Source organism: Herpailurus yagouaroundi, unplaced genomic scaffold, assembly GCF_014898765.1.
Source record: "Herpailurus yagouaroundi ecotype Mexico unplaced genomic scaffold, PumYag 162, whole genome shotgun sequence".
Classification (NCBI taxonomy): Eukaryota; Metazoa; Chordata; class Mammalia; order Carnivora; family Felidae; genus Herpailurus; species Herpailurus yagouaroundi.
This window is the reverse complement of record NW_024412403.1, coordinates 70,656,059-70,678,294: the sequence shown is the minus strand read 5'-3', so window position 1 is coordinate 70,678,294 and position 22,236 is coordinate 70,656,059. Positions and strand designations below refer to the sequence as shown.

Sequence of the window (22,236 nt, the reverse complement as noted above, 5' to 3'; positions counted from 1 at the left end):
TATGGACACAACAACCTGCCCTCACCCTTATGAAGGTGCAGCATACTCTGGTCTTTCTGGGTGCCTGCCACTCCTGGTACAGTGAGGTGTAGGGGGAGGCACGTGCTCTCTCAGCAGGCAGTTGGCCTCACCCGGACTGCTGCCAGCACTGCAATGTGCACGAAGGACAGAGTGACATAATGCCAGCCACCCACGGGTCCCCTGACCTCAAACAGGGAGCATATCTAGAAAAGGAACCCTGCTTCCTTCTTCTCTGCAGCAAATTTTATTCCTAAGTGTAATTCTTCCCAGTGGCCTCTAATCTTCCCACCTCTCAAGCTCTCTGAGCAGGGAGGGAGGCCCTTCCTATGGCAGATCAGTGCCACCCACTTCTCAGCCCTCAGCCTGTCCCCACCCCTCACTCCAGGTCAGTTTCAACTCCCTCCCTAGCCTGGGTCTCCAGACTTGCAGTCCTCTGCTGTGTCAAGATGAGATGACACTTGTTAAATTCTTCACTCGAAGGCCAATTTCTGCATGGCCCAGCATCAGTGATACCAATGATAATCATTTAAGCTGAAAGTGGTCACCTGATTAGCAATTATTGAAGGTTACTGATTTGTTCATACAATTGTAGATATATAGACTTCAGAGAGATATTAAAGATTATCTAGACCAGTAGTTATCTAAATTTTATGTGCACACAAAAAATCTGCTTGGTTGGGGTGGAAGAGCTCTTGTCAAAACGCAGCTTCTCACTCAGCAGGTCTAGGCAGGGCCTGAGAGTCTGTGCTTCTCACATGTCTCCAGGTGATACGAGTGCTGCTGGTCTGGGGACCACATTTTTAGGAACCAGAATTCAGACACCTTCCATTTTAAAGTATGAAAACGGGGCTCTGGGGTGGCTCAGTCGGTCAAGCATCCAACTTTGGCTCAGGTCATGGTCTCACGTTTGGTGAGTTCAAGCCCTGCATCGGGTGAGCTTGAGCCCCACTTTGGGATTCTGTCTCTCTCTCTCTCTCTCTCTGTGCCCCGAGCTCACTCGCACTCTCTCTCAAAATTAAAAATAAAAATAAATAGATAAATAAAATAAGAAACTGAAATTATAAAAGCTTACATGGTAAGTCATAAAGCCAGGATTAGAATTTGGTTTTATGCTTCTCAGTCTGTGTCTTGTTTCTGGGCTGTAAGATACCCTAGTCTTGTGCTCTTCAATATATGTTAGCTGCATCTGGATATTTACATTTAAGTTAATTAATATTCAATAAAAGGAAAAATTTAGTTCCTCAGTTGCATTCGCCACATTTCAAGTGCTCAGTAGCCCATGTGACTAGTGGCTACTATACAAACGGTGTAGATACAGACCATTTCTTTTACTTCATAAAATTAAGTGTTGCTCTAGATCAAGATAACTGAAAAAGTGCCGGGGAAATTACATCTTCATTTTTCCATTCCAAATCCTGATGCATGTTTAAAAATTGCCCAGGAATCACCACTGCCCATGCCATCTCACATCAACATTTTTCTTATCCAAGGAGAAGAATCAGGAAATCAGAGATTGCATAAAGACCAGGTACACAGCCTCCGGTCAGTGCTGCCGATGTGGGTCACGGATGGAAGCCCCCACACTGACCTTTCACTTGCTGCTCAGGTCCCCGCGTGTGGCTGGCGGCACTGGGCATGCTGACGTTGTTCCTGTGGATGTACTTGAGAAACACTTCAGCGTTCCGCCGCGCCAGGGTACAGGCCTGAGAGAGACAAAGGTGTGAGGACCCCAGCAGGTGCATGGGGTCTAAGACACTGGAAAAGGGGTGCTGGTGGTGAGGTTTCTGGAGCTCTGGGTAAGCAGAGCCCTGGAGGCCACTTCTGGTTCACAGATACTCCAATCCCAATGCAGGAGGCTCACCCTTTTGTGGAAGAAAGAATCACTCCCTGGGCTTCTCCCCTTTCCATCCCAGCTCAAAATCAGAAATCAGCCATCCCTTGACTCCCTATATGTTGATTCAGTGTTAATAATGTCATAGTTACTGCCTCAGGCTGGTTTTCCTCTGCCACCAGAATGCCTCCTATATGACCACTGGGGTAAGTCACTTTAACATTAGTTTAGACTTGAGAAAGCAAATTTGGTAAACAAACCTATTAACCATACATTCCATATCCAAATGGAAATTACATTAAAAAAACCTTATTTGTCCATAAAATCCACGCCCACCTCAGTGACACTAATATCCTACTGCTGGGAAATATGGATCTACACACAGGACTAAGAGCCATTCCACCACCCTCTTGACAATTCGTGCTAGCTGTGCATGGCAGAGGACAGGTCACGTTCTCCTTGTCCCCATGGAGGAGACCCAGGCCCCAAGTGGGCAGGAATCATGAAGCATGTCAGGGCTAGAATCTAGGACTACTGACAGATTATTCCTAGTTTCTCTCAAGGCCAAAGAATTTCTGAATTTCTTTGAGGTTTTCTTCTGTTGCAGAAGTAATGCAGCAGGGCCCCTTATCCACAGTTTCCATCTCTGCAGTGTCAGTTACCCGCAGTCAACTGCGGTCCAGAAGCAGGTGGTCCTCCTCCTGATGTGATGTAGCCTATCGCTACTTCACAGTACCGACATCATCCACCTCACTTCATCTCATCTTGTAGGCATTTTATCATCTCACAGCATCACAAGAAGGATGAGTACAGTCCAATGAGGTATTTTGAAAGACCACACTCACATAACTTTTATTATTGCATATTGTTACAGTTCTATTTATTATCAGTTATCGTTGTTGAACTCTTACTGTGCCTAATTTATAAATTAAATGTTATCATAGGTATACACACATAGGAAAAAGCATAGTATATATAAGTTCAGGCATCCACTGGGAGTCTTGGAACATATCCCCCATGGATAAGGGGGATTATGATACATGCTAGTCCACTAATTTTTAATCTACAGTTTTCAATAGTATCTCTAAACAAAACTGTCAAATTTTGACACCTTTTTACATTTAGCAACTGATTCCACAAATTACGCTGTAAAAAATTATTTTAAATTTTGCATTAGTAACAATTGTTTCTGGGAGCTCTGGTAAAAGACTGTTGGTGAGTCTATCCACCATGAAGTCCACGAATTTAACAGCTGGATGGTGGTCCAAAGCTAAAGTATCCAACATAGATGAACTAATACACATAAATGGAGAACTCAGTGTCTGCCATTGGGCATTTGATTCCCACAGCAATAGGGAGTTTCTCACCTATGATTTTAGGCACACATGGAAAACATTTTTTGTTTCATGCTTCAAAAGAAACGTAATTTTATGAAGTAATATCTTTATGCCCCTTTTAAAATTCTTTAATATGCTCCACTTAAATTATTGTTTTAAACTTTGTTTTATACTAGAAAAGACTTTTAAAATCTCTTAAGCCTGGTATAGAAGACTTTTTATTTAATCTTATTAGTAAGAGCTGATTACTAAGGGTTCTGATTGAGTGCAGGTGCAAATGCCTGAAAGGAGGAGTGCAGGGAGAAGCTATCTTAAAAAGAGAGAAAGAGAGAAAAAAAAAGTAAAACTCAAAGAGGTGGTCAAGTATAGAAAATCCCTAATAAAAGAAAGTCAGTTAATTATAGAATTATAGAAAAGCAGTAGCAACATGTCAGAGTATAAAAATTCTCTTTGTACTTTCAGAAACCTGAAAGGAAGCAGAACATGAAAGCAAGAAATTTGAGAGTAAACAGAGCCTTTAGATAATTTTTAACACAGATGACTCTGGCAGAGAGAAGATCAAAGGCTAGAGGAAAGAGGCTTACTAGGACTTTCCACACCAGCTGAAAGCCTGCTCAGAGCAGGACTGTGCTTCCTCCCTGAGAAACCAGGGCTCTATTAGAAACCAAAACAAACAAACTGATGTATTTCTCTCTTCACGCAACAGAATAAATAAGTGGTGTTATATCCATTGGTTACTGATAATTGTTCAATTGATAAATAAGGTGTCTAAAATTCATTTAATTCTTGCCCTAAATTTTGCATCATCCATTTATAAAATATTTATTTTAATACTGATTTAATCTGGGCTTATATATTTCTTTCTTTTTAAAATTTTTTAAAGTAATCTCTGTGCTCAATGTGGGGGCTCAAACTCACGGCCCCAAAAGCGAGAGTCGCATGCTCTACTGACTGAGACGACCAGGTGCCCCTGGGCTTATCTATTTCAATTAAAAATATCTTTATAAACCGAACATCACTGGGTGAAACTATGTATTTTTCTCAATTAACAACATCAACGGGATATCATGATATTCGAACATGGCACCTGTACTAATGGTATATAATAACTGCCTAGTCATCTAGAAAGTGCTGAGAGAAATAATATTTGAAGTGTAACTTTTCAACCTTTCAGGGTAACCAGCCAGTATCTTCTTTTATCTTCTCTACAAATACCTCCCTTTAGATAAGAAGTGAGGAAAACAGGGGGATGGAAAGCTCATATGATGATGCCTGCGTGTGTGTGACAGAGTCAGAACGGAGACCAAGGAGCAAGGCTAATGTCTCACACTGTGGGTGACAATGTGCTCTCACCTTAAGAAAGGCCTCCTTTTGTTCCAAATGTTTACTGATGAGTGGGATGACGTGGTCCATCTCTGCTGCTGGTCCCAGTTTGTCTCGTCCACCACACCAGTCCTCATCTCTCCGGTATTCTTGCTCTAAACTCTCCAGGACACTACAGACCTAATGAACCAAGGAGGAAAGGCTCTGTAGATTACTCGGTCAGGAAGGATTTTCTGAGCAGCTTCAGCTGACAGAACCCTGCACAGGTGACATGTTCCTTTTGAAGTTCAGTTTGTAGATTTAGAACATGCAGTGCCCCTGGGACATCTAAGAGAAGTCCAGGATGCAGTGGAGTTTGGGAGACTTGGAGTCATCTTCTGACAGTCGTTGGCTGAAGGCTGAAGCTATGGGGTTGAAGGCATCACTTAGGGAGAGTATACAGAGTAAGGAAGGAAGAAAGACTAGTAATTTGTGGGGGAGGGGGGTTCAAAGTGTTTTGTGTATGTTCATTCTATCTCTGGAACTTCTTGAGGACTCTGTGAATATGGCAGAGCAGGAAAACGAAGTTTAGAGAAGATACTAGGATTGCCCAACCATCTGTACTTGCCATACAGGAAGTAGCCCCAAACAGAAATAAAGGAGGAAGTGGCCGTGTTGAGGGATTTATGGGTCCTAAGTGAATGATTTCTTTCCTCCTCCTTGGCAAACATATCCCAGCAAAAATGTCTTGAGCTACCATCATAAGGCAATGACAACTTCAGGTCTTCTATTAGAAAATGTGCATTTCCTTCAGAGGATAACAAATCTAGGTTAACTTAAAAGATAGTGGTTCTCAAAGTGCTAAGAGGCCATACTCTAAAAGCAAAAGTGTTGCAAATGGCACTTGGATGGAAGTCAGGTTGGGTGCAACAGAAGGGGACCTAGGGCAGCCTTGTGTCAGGGCCTAGGGAAGGGTGCAGGAAATAGAAACCTGTATTCCTATACTTTCTTTTACTAGGCTTTGAAAGCTTGGCTATGGCAGCAGGGAGGACAGCTACAACTATCCTGGGTCCCCTTTGCCTGAGAAGGCCATCCCTTTTGATGAAGAGTGTGGTACTAGACAGGATGTTTACTGAGTGATGAACTGAGCTGAAAAATGTTCCAGGCAAATCACCCTCATGGCCAACACGCTCCCCATGTCATGAGGAGGCCTGTCCCTGAATCCTGCCTCCTCTGGCACCACACACCTCTCCTCATGCAAGGCGTGAATATGTGTAGGAAGGCCCATGTCTTGAGAGAAAACGGATCACAGACATGCAAAAAACTTTGAGTACTTAAGGCCTGTCCCATGATAATACTGAACTAAAAATCAATTTGGGAGCTAGAGGAAATGAAAAGATTAGCAAGCATAAGTCCTTTAATTTAACAGGTAAAGAAACAAATCCAGAGCGGTAAGGTAACCTTTGGCAAGGTCAGTTCAGGGACAAATTGACTGACTCCTTAATGTAGAGCTTTGTCCCCTTCAGCATCGCGGTCCATTAAAAACTAAAAGTGGTGTATGATACTAGACAGGGATTAAACCTCATTAAAAAAAAATCTGGGTACAGGTATTTCCTGCTTTTCACAAGCTCACAACACCACTTCACGTTTGTGAAAGACCTATGTTAGTACCTGTTTTTACTAACTGAAAGAAATACGTGGAGGATTTTCGGTTTTATGAAAAAAGGTGAAAAGTAAAACACAGTGTTCAGCATTTGTTCTGCGGGAAGCTGTCACAGAGGCAGCATGCACCCAAGTAGTGAGGGTGGTCCCCAGCCTCCTTCTCCAGGAACTATACTCAGCCTCTCAGCATCCAGCTGCCACAGCTCTGAACTGTGTCTGTGAGCATCTGTGCTTTATCTTGACTTATTCTGTGCGTCCATTAGCAAGATGTGTCCCTAAGGTTTCAAAAGGGCCTACAAGAGGTTACTTTTGGGTCTGGGAATGTTAAAAAAAATTTCCCATGTAAATTAATGGTCATTGCTTTTTTGCTTTACATCTGACTTCAGCTTACAAAAGTTTTCATAGGAATGCTCTACATTCAGATAGCAGGGGAAACCTATATTTAGTTGTCCAGCATCATTCTTTCCTTTGCTTTTGAATTGTTTTGTCAAAATCAACTGACTGTATATTTGGGGTCTCCTTCTGGAATTTCCATTCTGTTTCATTGTGTCTATTCTTACGCCAACATCATTCTGTCTTGATCATTGTGGCTTTAGAGTAAGTCTTAAAATCAAGTAGTGTAACTCCTCCAACTTTTTTTTTTCTTTTCAAGATTGTTTGGCTATTCTTGATTCTTTGTATTTCCACATAAATCTTACAATCAGCATATCTTTTTTTTTTTTTTTTTACAAAAAAATCCTGGGATTTGATTGGGATTGTGTTGCATCTATAAACCATCCTACTCAGCTGCTCCCAATTCTGTGACCGTCAAAGGCATCATTACTCCAACAGAAAGGAGAAGTGAGAAAAGGTGTGGAGACTGGAACACTGGCTACTGGGCCCTCTGACAGGCATGTCATATTTGCTTCAAGACAGACTTTCTCATGGTCCCTGTAAGTCACCCAGAGGAGAACATTTCTGATTGATTTCTACCAGGGAGCAATTCAAATGAGGAAAGTATTTTACATTAAATAAAATTACTTCTGTTTTTTTTTAATTATTATTGAGAGAGAGAAAAAAAGAATGAGTGAGGGAGGGGCAGAGAGAGATGGAGAGAGAGAATCCCAAGCAGGCTCCAGACTCAGCACAGAGCCTGATGTGAGGCGTGATCCCACGGCGCCTGGGATCATGACCTGAGCCCAAATCACGAGTTGGAAAATCAAATAACTAAGCCACCCAGGTGTCCCAAAATTACTGTGTTTTAAACCTCTATTTCATGAAAAGAGTTCCCTTAAAAGCACCTGAATCATTTAAAAATCCTCTCGGCCCTGTGCATATTGCTGTACAGATGGGACAGTGAAGGGTACACATCTTTAATGTCCCGCTGTATGTATCTCCTGCCTTTTCTCCCATGGCAGCACCATCCTACCAGTTAGGCTCATGGTCCACTGGTGACAGAGAACTGTTTCCTCCATCAGACTGAGAGCCCCACGAGTGAAAGTGCTGACTGTTTTTCAGGCATAGTGCCTGACTGTGGCACATTAGATCACGGTCACTCTGCTTTCCTACTTTCCTGACCTTCATAGGAGGCATATACTTCCCTGCCTCATTGATGTTGGCTTGGCCCCGTGACTTGTTTTGGCCAAAAGGATGTTAGAGCATGTAACACAAGCAGAGACTTGAGATGCACCTGCACAGTAGATTTTGGGCTCTTGCACTCTTGCTTTTCACCATAAATGTGCCTCAAATAGCTGCTGGTCAAGGAGGATGACAGACATGAGAGCAGATCCAGACCAAATCTATAGCCGGGAGCCCAGTTCCAGCAAGCTTAGCCAAGATCAGCTGAACTCAAATACTTAAAAACAAAATGCTTATTGTTTTATGCCACTGAGTTGTGGGGTAGCATTATTGTGGCAATAGCTGACCCATACACCCCTCAAATCTAGTATTCAGTGCAATTTGTCCCTTAACATCTACGTCTGATGAGTTTGAGAAATTCCTAAGAAGCAAGTCACATGGCTCACTTCTCTAAAGAAAATGTTATAAGGAAGCTAACTGCAGTATTTCCACATCATTTTTCTACTCTCAAAGGTTAGTACTGAGAAGACTAGCTTCTTGTTAAGGGAGATACTGCAGATTTGCAGTACGAGGGGAAAAAAAAAAAAAGCCCTCCATCAACATCAGTCCCTCACACCCTGCAGCCCTTCCCTCACCTGTTCAGAAGTTTTATAAAATGCCACAGAGGCATTGACTAGTTTTAGCCGGTCTTCCATCTTCAGCATGAGCTGCTGCCAGTGGAGGGCCACCTTCTCGGCACATTCCCGGATGGCATCGGCATCATAGTGGCCGGCCTGGAGCAGAGCCTCAGCTTTCTGCTGTACCTGCAGGGCGCTCTGGTGCGTCTTCTGCAAGGAAGTGGCATGAAAGAGGGACTGGGCACAAGGGGAGGAGAGAGAGGTCCGTGGGAACGACCCAGGCGTGGTACAGGAGGGGGTGGAGTGAGGCGTGAGTGGAAAGATGCAGAAAAGTTAAAGAGCTTTAAATGGTAGATTCAAACATTTTGTCATGACGATTAATATATCACTGTTTTTAAAGCGCATTAAAAAAAAAAGAACATCATGCATTTTCATTAACTGAATGCTCAGGACCCTGGCTCCTGCCCACCCCCCACCCCCACTCTCCTACTTGTATCACTGGTTCTAAAAACATCTCAGTTTCTGTGGTAGAAAAATAACAGTTGTGTATATATCTGCTCCCTGATTGGTTCATACACTAGTGAATTTTTCTTTTCAAATCTCATCATAAAATTGTTCACTGTAGTGAGTTTTTAAAGGAAGTTACTGCTGTAGTCCCATTTTACAGATCAAATAAACATAGCACATAAGAAAAAAAAATCTCCATATAATACAAAGCTCAGCCAACAATGCAATTATTTTAAACATTAATAATTAGTTGAAAAGGACTCCAGGAGAAGGAATAAATTTGGCAGGTTAATAAAGCCTAAGAGTAGCATCTCACCATCACTTTGCTACCTCACCAAGGGAACAGAGCAGTGTAGTAGATAATTTAGCTCAATGTGTAATCCTTACATTATTACATTACTTATGTTCGCATTTAGGATAATATATATATCATGGAAGGTTTATTTTCTTATTCAGGCTAAATGTGGTCTGCATTCTCTGATTCATATTAACTGTAGGAGGTAGGGAGACCAGGCTGGAGGACAGGGTGGCAGAGAGAGCCAAAAGGGATTAAAACTTACTAAAATAAAGTACGGATGTGGATGAAACAGGACTTCAAAGAGCTAATATTATTGCAACCTCAGCCATTGGGATGATTTCAACTCCATGGCATAGTGGTAATTTGGCTTCTGCATGTTTAAGAAAGTACAGCTCAGCTTCCAGTAAAAAGGGACAGCTAGCAGCCCAGTAACGTACTCCAGAACTACTTCTGCCCTTCTTGGGCAGCCGTGCAAGGACAGTCCCCAAGAGCTGATCCATTCAGCACTCCCTGTGTGAGTACAACCTCCCTCCTTTTCTCCTCTACACCACTGCTTCCCCTTCACCCTCATCCCAGAGGGCAGTTTGCATAGTCCTGTTGATTTTCCCTAGTCTGTCAACCATCTCCTGGCTTCCCTTCCCTGTTCTGAAATCTGTACTCAGTGTGAGCTATGTTAGCACGACAGCCTCCAGCAACCTAGACTCCTTTATTCCCTTGCTTTGCCACTAAAGCAGCCCTCAGTCATGATGACCACATCAGAATTGGAGTTCCTAAATGCTGAACATGGCTAGAAAGAGTAAACTAAGGGGCAGAAATGATCCTTTATAAATCCCCGACTTCTTTCTCTGTTTTACTTATCGGCACCATTTTCTTTTCCTGTCTCCTAAATAGAGGGGTATCCCAAAGTGCATTCTCACGGTTTTCCTTCACTTCTGCAGAGCTCTTATTTATTCCCATGGCTGCTATTATTTCCTCTTTGTAGATGACTCTCAGTATCCATCTCTCGCCCTACATCTGACCCTCATCTTTAATTGTCTTGAGCTGCCTGTCACGCTTCTCCCTCCAGGTCAGCAGCACTGGTTCAGTTAATTTAGCTGCCTGCCCCATGTTAGCCACTGACAAAGATGCATTCTTAGTAAAAGAAATGAATGGTCTTCCTGGAGAGCGGAGGAATGCTCGCCAGTGAATGCAAACGGCTTGACTGCCCTGCCAGAGCCACCACCTTCCTCCTAGAGATCTTCTCAGGTTCCGCATCTAAAATGAAACTCCTTCCTCTGAAAGCATCTTCCGACAGCAGTCTACCATCTGCCCTCCTTGTTGTCACCTGGGGTTCCAATAGTGACATCATCCTTGACTTGTTCCTCAAGGAACAACATCCTTGACTGGTCTAGCCCACGTCATGCCTAGACTGCTGTGGTGGTTCCAGTGCTAGTCTCCTTGCCTTCCATTTCTAATCCATCAAACCCATCCTTCACATTTCATACAGATAAATTTGATTTCCTGTAATAGGAAGTTCTTGGATGAAGTGACTTCTAATGTTCTTCCGGCTCTGAAACTCTAATTTGATGCTAGAATATCATTCCCTTCTCTCAACTCAAAAGCCTTCAGTGGTTCCCCTACTGCTGTGAAATTAAGTCCAAACTTAAAAGATGTCATTAAAGTCTCCTCCCAATGTAGTCTGTAACACTATCATCTACTACCTCCTTACAAAAACCCTCTGAAAACACACTATGCACTTTTTAATTTTCGCTACCTTCATTCTTCCTGCCTTTTAATGAACATCCCTTCTTCTCTCCCACTTATGGTACAGTAGTACTTTGAGACTCAGCTCAAATCTGAGCTGTTTTTGGGGGGAAGGGGGTGTGCCTGGGTGGCTCATGGTTTGTGAGTTCGAGCCCTGCATCTGGCTCTGTGCTGACAGTGCAGAACCTGCTTGGGATTCTCTCTCTCTCCCTCTCTCTCTGCTCTTCCTCCACTCTCACTCTCTCTCACTCTCAAAATAAATGAGTAAACTTAAAAAAATGTCTTTTGGGGACTTCTGGGGAAGACGGTTGGATAGGAAGATCCTAACCACAGGGGAGGTCAGCGGGGAATGGGTAAAATAGGTGATGGGGATTAAGAGTACACTTATCATCATGAACACTGGGTAATGTTTAGAATGGTTGAATCACTATATTGTACATCTGAAACTAATATAACACTGTATGTTAACTATATTAAAATTAATTTTTTTTAACTGAATACAAAAATCTTTTTGGACAGCTGGACTCACTAAAAACTACTCTCTTCTGAATCATCTAATATTTGGCTGGTTCTCCTTAGACTGTGAAACTCTCAAAGCAATGACTGCTTTAAAAATCACTTTAATAACTGTCATTTATCCAAGGGTATATGCTGTACCAAGCACTGTGCTTATGTATATTTGTTCTTTCTTATGACACCACTATAAGGTGGGTATTATTATTCCTATTTTACAAATAAAAAAAAAAATGAGGCTCAGGCCGGTTGAATGACTTTCCCAAAAATGTACAGCCAAGGAAGTGATGAGACCAGGAATAAGATTCAGGTTTGACTATTCCTATGTTCATTCCCACCATATCACACCAGACTGTTTTATCTCTAGCAATTAGAATGGCATCTACAGTGCTTCACTCGGAGGAAGGGTTCACCAAATGAACATTAGTGATTATGATAATTAACTGGCTTCTCAATATATGAAATCAGCATGTAATTGTCATCAAAATCCCATCATTATGTCTTTTTCTCTGAGAGTGAAGGAATAACTCTAATTGTCCTATAATTTAGGCTATGTAATAAATCCTCTTCCTTATTATGAAACTCATTATATCTGATAGTCCTTGGAACTCCATCCCCTTTAATTTCCAAAATGACAAACTCTTATGCACACGACATAATCTTGCTTTGATACGCCTGAGTCATTATTTTGCATGTACTTCTACTCTCTACTATGTAATCCTATTGAATATTATATCTTTAAGACATGGATTACCAAGGATGTTAATATATGATGTAAAATAGGAGTACATGGAAGAAAATTGAACCAAATCAATTGAATTTATTACCCAGTTTTAACTACTTTTTCTGCCATAATGCTCATACTTAAAATGCATAAGAGGATTTCAAATAAAATAGATTTCAAAATCGAGCTTATCTCTATGATATTCACAGCTCTTGAAACCCCATCAGCCATAACATTTTGCATACTAACAAACAATAACTTGGGTCTGTTGATAAATCTATACTTTGGGTGCTTTGTTCTGGTCTTTGTTCTTAACTGTTCTGTTTTCCTGAAACCCAGGTACTTCCAGTAAAAACTCTGACCTTCTTCGGGGAGACCAAAACCTTAAAACCCATAAATCCACCCAAGCTACGGTAAGCAGACATTCTAGTCTGCCCATGATAGTGTTAGTATATGCCTATTTTTTCTAGCTTAATTACTAATAATTCCCTTCTTCCCTCTCAGAAGTGTCTCAGTTTTAACAATAAATTATATGATCATCCTACCCACACTTATTTTGTTTTCCCTTCTGGAACATAGGATTTTTTCTCAGGGTCCAAGAAGTCAAATTATGTTCTCTATCAGCCATTACTTGGAAAGGCCTCAGTAATACCATCAAAGTGGGCCAAGCCAAACCAGGCTAGTCAGATCCCCTTTCAAACTGCTTCAATCTTCCTTGGCATATTTTCCCCTTGATGCAGAACATGGTCTAAACCAACACGTTTAGGGAGAAGCACAGGCTCCCTGGAGAAGGAGCAAATTGGAAGTTCATTATGTTAACTATGCGACAGACCCTGCCTACCCTCCACTCCCATGATCTTCCAGAAATCCTATCTGCTCTGCTATCTCCTCTTCAGACTATAGACATATACTCCACAGGGGCCTATATCTCAATATCAATTCCAAGAATATTTGATCAAGTTGCACCCATGTAATTAAGAAACTTACATGCTTAGTGAGCTTCTATTCTGTAAGGGTGCGACAGCACCATTGCAAATTAATACATACTGCATATGCAGGTCGTGGGATTTAGTCACTTCACTAGCAGAGCTGATGCATTTACCCAGTTTTCCACTAGCTCACTGAAATGCTCAAGTACATCATGACACTTGGTTTTACTTGCCCAACATTTGCTTATGGAACAGAGAATTTAATTACCTGATAGGGCAGGTAAACCTCCACAGCTGAGATAAACAAGGAGGAGGTGTGGCCAACAATGGTCTTCTCTCTGTCTAGCACTCTCACAGCTCCATGCCATGCCCCTAGTCTGCCCAACCTCTGTTCCCTTCATGCTGACTCTCTATGGGGCTTTGACCACTGTGTGCCTGATTTTCAATTGTAACCCCAATCCTGATTTTTCCTTGACAGTGAATAGGTCTTAACAACTTTCATATTTGGGCATGCCAGTAAAAGGGAAAGAGGCAGCTGATGATAATAAAACCTCTCTTCTCTCCTTAGTTCCTCCTTAGAAAATTATTTGCCCACACTGTGTGTGCAATATATAGCCTATTTTAAAATCTCAAATCCCAGACAGTAAACTACGACTAGTACTGGTTCCTACGAAGATAGCAGGCTATCTATGATTACTGTATTAAAGATATAAGTATGGGCATGAACAGCTAAAATTTTATCATTATTGTGTAAAATTCTCATTAACAATCATTTTTTTTTAGTAAAAGATAATACCTTTGCATTTCTTATTCACTCAAAAGTGGGTTGACGTTTATACTGAACCACAAGTAATGGATGTCTTTCAAGGTTTCTCTCTGTTCCCGTTGGTGCTGAACTTATTTTTAATATAGTTCCCATGTCCCATTTCCTACTCTTTCCCCCACACCACTCTAAGGCAATCAGCTCAAGTCTCTTTGGGAAGGAGAATGTTCTAGTAGAAAGGATAATTAAAGGTATTATTTAAAGCAAGATGAAAAAATTTATATCAGATTGTTGTAAGAGGAAATTTTATTTTAAAATAGTCTTTAAGACAAGTCTTGGCTGGTGAACTTCTGGTTTCAGTTTATTCTTGAAATGTGACCTATCAAACAGCTACTCTCAGTGAAGCAAACTATCTGGTGCAACCTGCTCCAGTGCTCATTGTTCTTGGTAAGAGGCAGAATCTGACAAGAAAATCTAAATATTACCTAGGAATCAAAGGTTTTAAAATGGAATACTAATGTACAAATGACTTTTGTACTTGTCTATCTTCAATTCTGAGTGATCTTCAAACGGACTTCTAACTTTTGGCTTTACCAGTCTCACATGGTGTATAGTCCATGATGTACAAAAAGCTCAGTGTACCCGGGGCCTTAAGGTGAAAGGTACCAATGGGTAACCAAGATGCACATTTGTGGTGTGAATACTTGTCTTCTCATACTAGGACTCCTTGGGGGTGATGAACCCTTGCATTTGCTTCTCCATCAATTCCTGCATAATAGGGAGCTACCTGGACCATTTAACCAGAAAGAGTTAAGGCTTCACTACCTAAAGAAATGCCCACATCTTGAGGAATCATCTTGCCTGAAGTGCAGAGCAGAATGGGGAAGGGAGGACAGTGTAGTCAGATTTGGGTGTTACCTCGATTGCCAGTTGGAACTGCTCGTGCTCCCTCTGCAGCTGCTCTGCTTCAGACAAAGAGCTGGCATTGACCAGGCTGGCATTGAGCATTGACTCCCCATTGCGGATCCATCCCAGGACCTAGGGAGTCAGGACAAGAACACAGGTGAATGGCCTTTGCAACGTCCCCAGAGCTCTTGCTTTCTCTGACTGGTCCTTCAGTCAGACCCTGCTATTTTCTGACCACACTTGGAGAGAGGACAGGAAGGCTCTGGATAATGCTCATCTCTGCAATCTTACCTGGCGCCACGTGCCATAAGGTTCTTATTGTAAGTATCAACCTCATTCTTAGATACATTTATTCTACTCTACCATTATTACCCCTCTGTCCCAATTTCCTCAGCCACTTAATTTAAACATTATCTACTTGTATTGTATGTACACTTCTGAAGTTCAACATCCCACCATACTCTGTCCCCCCAAACGTAAACTTCTGGAAGACTAGGGCAATATACATGTCATGCTTTGTCTCACACAGTGCCTAGCACAGTGCCTTGCAGGTGGTGAGTATGCAGTAATGTTTTTGAAAAAGGGAATAATTATCTATTGTATAGACAATACCCAAATCACACCTGAACAAGTGGGTCCAACCTCTTATGCCTTGCAAAATAGTTAAAAGTAGACAAGTCTGAGCTTTGACAGGTCAATGACCCAAAGGAAAGAGGAGGGAGAAAGAAAACAAGTAAAACAGCATAAATAATCCATACACTGGATCATTAAAAAAAAAAAAAAAAAGGCAAGGGGAGAGGAAGTTTTAATTGATTTATATTATCTAGAGACAATGGCTAGGCTAAGTAAAATTTCTAGGTGACCTTAATTAGTACTGGAGAAAGAGAATTCAGTTATGGAATATTAGAATAGGGGCGCCTGGGTGGCGCAGTCGGTTAAGCGTCCGACTTCAGCCAGGTCACGATCTCGCGGTCTGTGAGTTCGAGCCCCGCGTCAGGCTCTGGGCTGATGGCTCAGAGCCTGGAGCCTGTTTCCGATTCTGTGTCTCCCTCTCTCTCTGCCCCTCCCCCGTTCATGCTCTGTCTCTCTCTGTCCCAAAAATAAATAAAAACGTTGAAAAGAAAAAAAAAATTAGAATAGAAGGAGAAAGAGCTGACACTGTCTAGACAGTCCTAGGTGAAATGGACACGTGGCAATTCTCCAGCTAAGATCGAGTCAAGCAAATCATCACACTGGAAGAATCAGGCCTTAAAAATCTACCTTGCATCTTGTCACCAGAAAATTGCCAAATACTTTCTTTATTAGGGAGTCTAAGAGCCTGCTTGGAGAGGAAATAAAAATTCTTCTGAAATTTCAAGATCAGTACATATCATCCATCTGTTACTTTAAGGCAAAGGAGAAGATACCACAATCTGTTTCAGATTTTTGCAGACTTTTTTCCCCCTCTCAACTTCTTCATGCTCAACAGTTAGAAAAATACTAAGCCTGGGCTCCCCTATTCCACAATCCTCATAGGCAGTTCTCAAATTTCCTCCTTGGGCAGAAAATGACTGATGACATATTGTACATGGATAACACTAGGGCAAAAATCCTGTGGAAGCTGGGCTATTTTGATTGAGATGCTAACTCATGGCCAGTCTGGCAGATTGTGGATGAGATGCCAAATCTGTAAAGCAATTAGTCGCAGGAATACTGCTCAGAGTGTGTATGTGGGAAATGTCTGATGCCAGTGGGGTACTGTGGCTGGCTGGCTAGAGGTGCTAATGATTTCCTAAAGCCGCCTGTGAGTTTGGGTACATGCATACATGGATTGCATGGCCAAAAGCTTCAGCTCTTTGGAAAATGGAACTCACAATATATACTTTTGAACTATGCAAGTCCTTCTGCCATGCTTTATTGCATTTTGCTTAGTTCAAGATTCATTGGAGGGTGTCAGAGAAACATTTACTCTGTGTGCATCACAAATCAACGTTTGAGGGGCAATTTGACTCCCTCTGGGCCTCCTGAGTCTTGCTGGCATATGTTACCTTCTAGTTTCAGCCAACTGGAAACATCAATTATAGCTGTGGTGATGGGGATCTCCATTTACTAGGTTTCCATTTAGATATTATAGGCTCCAGTCTCTGCGTCATTCATTAAGTCATGCCATATCCTTGATATTCTTACTCATTTTGATCTTCCAAATGCTGTTTATAAAGGCATGTCAGGTCACCAGAGTGGGAATTTTGATTTTAGGAAGATAAAAATGCATGTTTATATCCATGGCTTAGGTTCAGGGGTGGGACTGATTCTTATACCTGAGTCAGTCCTCGAAGTAGGACTGGGATAGTGAAGAAAAAACACAAAGTCTGCAGTCAGAACACCTGGCTTTTTTTACTACCTGGAAAAACCACAAAACCCTCAGTTTTCTCATCTACAAAATTAACATAATAGTACCTTTCCTTTCTACATCAGGGCTGATAAGATGTAAAACCTGCCGATGGTAGAGGTGGTGATGTTTAGTTTTAGAGCAAAGCGAGGTAATGCTATGATTCTTCATTTACCCCTCTCACAGTGAGAAGAAAAAAAAAAAGGCTAGGACTATTAATTTTTGTTCCAGTATTTGTAGAGCTTACTGGCAAATTCTGATGTGATGTGGGACCCTTGGCTGTTTTGTTACCACCATTCTTTGTAGTCTGATCAGTGACAACTCTTGTTGGTATAATTTTCTATTACTGTAGTCCTTTATTTTCTTGTCTCATAAAATTGGTTATTTATTCTATGAGCATCCAAATGAGTGCAAGGGAATAGAAGAAATACTGTCAGCAACAATGAGAAAATGTTTTTCTAATCCTGTGTAATTTCAGAAACCTCATTTAATCTCTCTGAATCTCGGTTTTCTCATCTGCAAAATGGTAACACTTTGGTTGCTTAAGTCACAAAGAAAGACTAAATGAAGTAACCTAAAAGTGTTCTGCAAACCATAAAATGTAGTCCAAAACATGAGCATTTTATGTTGATCAATTATCTGAGGCAACGATTTACCTATAGGTTAGATGATCTTTGAGGGTCACTTTGAATCCTAACATTCCATACTTCTTTCAAAATTCAGAGGCCCTGCAAACCACAGGATACCAGAGAGAGTCAGGTGGGTAAGAATGAGGGACCAGAGGCATATCAGTGCTCAGGGACTCAGGAGCTGGCCAAGAATTCAGCTCAGTCAGAGCTGAGATGGCAAACTGAAAATGGGGATTTACTGCTTCCTCAGGCTAAGAAAGCTCAGGTAAACCCCAGTGAGAAGACTGGATTTGGTTAACTGGACGTGGATGTCCACAAATGATGATGCCATCTCAGTGGGGCAAGCTGTACCCTGTAACCACACAGGCTGGGAAGCTGTTTGTATACGGTTCTCTAGGTCACATTCACAATGAAGCTATGAAGATGCCCTCAAGGCCTCTGACTCTAAGACCAGCTGTTGCTGATGACTTATCACAAGGCACAGTCATTTCTGAAAGTCTGACTGCAGGAAAAATTGCCCACCCCTCAGATGGTAACTCAGAGCCTGTCATATTTCCAGCACTTCTTAGTTCTAGAAATTCACAATTTAAGAGATTGTATATGTGATCATCCTTCCTGGTTTTATAGACTATGACCATGTCTTCTTAATTATCTCCATTTTGAAACAAATGGACAGTACTTGTCCCTTTGGTCTACCCCAACTCTTTTCTACCTTTATGTGTGGTGAACAGAATTGAACACAGTACTCTTGACAGGATCATAGTTTCTCCTTTGTTTTCAATGTCCCTTTTGTTCATAAGCAAGTTTTGGGCAGTATTTGGTCCACAGGAGTAATGAAAGTCAATGCCTTTAGTAGACAAATAAGTATGATTTATTTCCCCATAGCTTAGAGCCCCAATATCTTACAAATCCATTTTGGCCTATTTTCTGCTAAATGCACTGTTCTGGGGTAATACATATGGAAATTCACTTAGTTTTATGCCCATTGAGTAGGTTTTTCAAATCTTCTTGGATTATCTAATAAATGTGAGGTCATCTTTATCAGAGTAGTGATTTTCCTGGAAAGCAATCAGAGAATGCTGTGGGACTACAGAGTAATCTGAACCACTTTTCTAGAAGAAAGGGGGCATTTGAGTGGTCTAGGGCCCTGGACCATGGGCTATAATCAGGGGAGTGGTTTTCCTTAAGCAGTCAACATTTCTCCAGAGGTGTTTGGGCCATTTATCTAAGATACAGAGTTCTATGTAATCCCTCAGAAAGAACACAGGTTGCATTAAACAACTTCATTTGTTCTCAATACTCGAAAATAATTTTCAGTCTAACATCCATAGCATCATCTCTCCTCAAAGCTTACGTTTAATATAATTGTGGTGTAACTACATAACCATAGGTTATGATGGCCAAATCTAAACTTTTCATCTATGAGCTCTAACGACAGAGCTGTGTAACAGCACATTGTGGGTCTCTTCCTTTCCGTCCCCATTAATGGCATTTCAGTTAAGGTGTCCTTTTTCTTTTTCTTTCTTTCCTTTTTTTTTTCTTTTAGTATTTTCAAAAGGGGAACTCTCAAGCTGGTGTCTAAATTTAGCTCCACTGATCAATACTGACATCTAAATTAACTCCCTCTTTCCAAGTGTCAACAGCTTTCAAATCAATATTTCCTGCTCCACCAACTTCCATCAAACACAAATGCCTTCTCTGAAACTGGATCAGATGACTCCCAAAAGAAAGAGCCCTACGCTGACAAGGAAAACAAGTCTGCCTAATGAGGCATGGTGGCTTAACTAAGCAGCAATCCCTTGGTGCCTCCCAGGACCTCTGTCCTTCCCGAAGGCCTTCGTGGGTTTCTTGCAGTCTGACTTAAGCAATCCAGTATGGTTTTGAACTACAATCCCATATGTGTCATCTTCAACTGGTGGGGAGAAGCCATTTGCTGCTGCAGAAGAATTTTTTGTCTTCCAACTCACGAAATACTGAATGGGAATGTATCCAGATATTAGTCAAGCCTGGATTATTCATATATAGACATCCCACTTCCCCATTTGATAAAGTACCTATCATCATCCCAACTCCCCATTCTACACAGAATGTATACTTAGAGGATGAAAATTCATTTCCATTTCCATACCAGTCAAGAAAAACGTAATTAGGGTGTGAGCTCTATTATTAATGTTGGAGCAAACAATAAAATTAAAAACCAGGAACAAAAGTATATATTTCATTTCACAGTCAAATAGGAATGATTTTCCTGTTACTCTGTTTGGATGATCTCTCCCGCCACCTTCAGCTGATGGGAACAACTATGCATGAACGACGGAGGACTCCTATGACCTGTTGGAGTGTGTTGATTGATGAGGCAGGCACCTTGTGCCAGGCACAGGCCGTACCTGCCTGTGCTCTAATATGTAGTGCTGTGAAGGCCAGGAAGACCCCCAGGCTGTGTTCTGCTGGAGGGCTGCTTCCTATTTCTCCTGGAGCCCGAGGGCAAGAGTGAGGCCCAGGAGAGGCAAACTGTGGAACTGTGGATAAAGGAAGCTGGGCTGAAGTTTCAGCTAAGCAGTCAACAGGCCCTGGCAGCACTAACCCAATGCCGCCTCAGTTTCCCCATCTGTGAAATAAACAGACACTCCTTTTTCACCATGGGTCTCTTCTCTTAAAATGAGATTATAGGGGCACCTGGGTGGCTCAGTTGGTTAAGCGTCCGACTTCGACTCAGGTCACGATCTCAAGGCTTGTGAGTTCAAGCCCCGCGTTGGGCTCTGTGCTGATAGCTCGGAGTCTGGAGCCTGCTTTGGATTCTGTGTCTCCTCCTCTCTCTGCCCCTCCCATGTTCATGCTCTGTCTCTCTCTGTCTCTCAATAATAAATAAACGTTTAAAAAGTTTATTTTAAAAAATGAGATTATAAATGAGGAAGTATTTCTCATATGAAGAGTAAGTACTATCATTACTACCAAAAGCTTCAGAACTTGTATACTCATCACTGCTCTGGGTCTGCTAGGATTTCCACCACGTTCCTGTGAATAACACATCTCTCCAGAGATTTAGGAGTGGTCCCAATGTAATTACACAGAAAACAGCCTGGATGGCAGCCCTGTGATTCTGCCTTACTTGGCACTCAGTGATCTCATCTGCACGGAGGACAGATCTTTAGCACAGCATATGCGGGCTCTGGCTGAGCACTGATCGGGAGAAGCAGAGCACAGAAGACAATTTTGTGCATTATAATAAATAACAATATAATAGCTAAGACCTAGGCATTAACAAGAAATACTCTGGATATAAAAGAACAGTAATGATTAAATTAAAAAGGTGTCTTTGTCCCCTATACTAAATTAATAGAGTTAAATACGACAGTGTAGCAGCCACACTACATAAGAAAAAATGTTTGGCAGGAAGATGTTTCTCTGCTTAGGATACGTTGGGCAGGGCTCTGCCTACAGGGTGCAGGGGTCAGGATTGCTTGAAAGAGTGTGGAGCACAGGGAACACCCACAAAAGTGCCATGGAGCCCACCCTGCCAGGAAGCCCTCCTGGAGCAGTGGAGGGTAGTAACATGCTCTTCCATCAGTGTGACCACTGTTTGGTGACCTCTCTAGGCTTCGGGGCCCTCATCTGTAAAATGGAAATGGTATCTGCTTCGGAGAACGGTTGGAGGATTGATGGAGAGACAGATGTAAATGGTACACAGCACTCAACAAATTGAACTATTATATTTGTATTTCTTCAATCCCACTTTGTCTCAATAAAAAAAACTCCATTCATTATGCTAATAATTAAAATTTAGTCTGTTCATAATATAAATATGTAATATTTTTGTTTAATTCTTTAAAAGTTTACTATTTTTTAATGTTTATTTTTTAATTTTGAGACAGAGAGAGACAGAGAGACAGAGCACAAGTGGGGGAAGGGCAGAGAAAGAGGGAGACAGAGTCTGAAGCAGGCTCCAGGCTCTGAGCTGTCAGCACAGAGCCCGATGCAGGGGCTCGAACTCACAAACTGTGAGATCATGACCTGAGCTGAAGGTGGACACTTAACCGACTGAGCCACCCAGGTGCCCCAACATGGAATATTTTTAAAATGTGTCATTGGTTACTATGTTTTCCTAGGGGTTCCTAGAGGTCTGGGTACGTCCCTTGGTAAAATGTTTAGTATAATGTCTCATACAGATAAAAAATCTTTTTTTTTTCTAAATTGACTTTAATATGGCAAAAAAGTTTCTTATAAGAACCACACACATGTTGAAAAGAACAATGGGTGGGGCGCCTGGGTGGCTCAGTCGGTTAAGCGGCCGACTTCGGCTCAGGTCATGATCTCACGGTCCATGAGTTCTAGCCCCGCGTCGGGCTCTGTGCTGACAGCTCAGAGCCTGGAGCCTGCTTCAGATTCTGTGTCTCCCTCTCTCTGACCCTCCCCTGTTCATGCTCTGTCTCTCCCTGTCTCAAAAATAAATAAACGTTGAAAAAAAAAATTAGAAAAAAAAAAAGAAAAGAACAATGGGAACTGCTACCACTCAGTGACTCTCAACGCTG

General features: G+C 41.8%; 1 protein-coding gene across 20 annotated transcripts in view; it reads right to left on the bottom strand.

The window, feature by feature from the left end:
* Positions 1-22,236, bottom strand: part of KALRN (kalirin RhoGEF kinase) — a 673,147-nt gene that overhangs the window by 267,065 nt on the left and 383,846 nt on the right. For 14 of the 20 annotated variants that reach the window (XM_040484739.1, XM_040484740.1, XM_040484741.1 and 11 more), the window contains exons 16-19: positions 14,723-14,842; positions 8,346-8,564; positions 4,543-4,692; positions 1,610-1,724 (exon numbers count right to left, since the gene is read on the bottom strand). In XM_040484739.1, coding sequence (XP_040340673.1) covers positions 1,610-1,724; positions 4,543-4,692; positions 8,346-8,564; positions 14,723-14,842 — 604 coding nt within the window. The remainder of the gene's footprint in view (positions 1-1,609; positions 1,725-4,542; positions 4,693-8,345; positions 8,565-14,722; positions 14,843-22,236) is intronic. The other 6 variants (XM_040484745.1, XM_040484749.1, XM_040484756.1 and 3 more) reach the window with 1 other exon arrangement.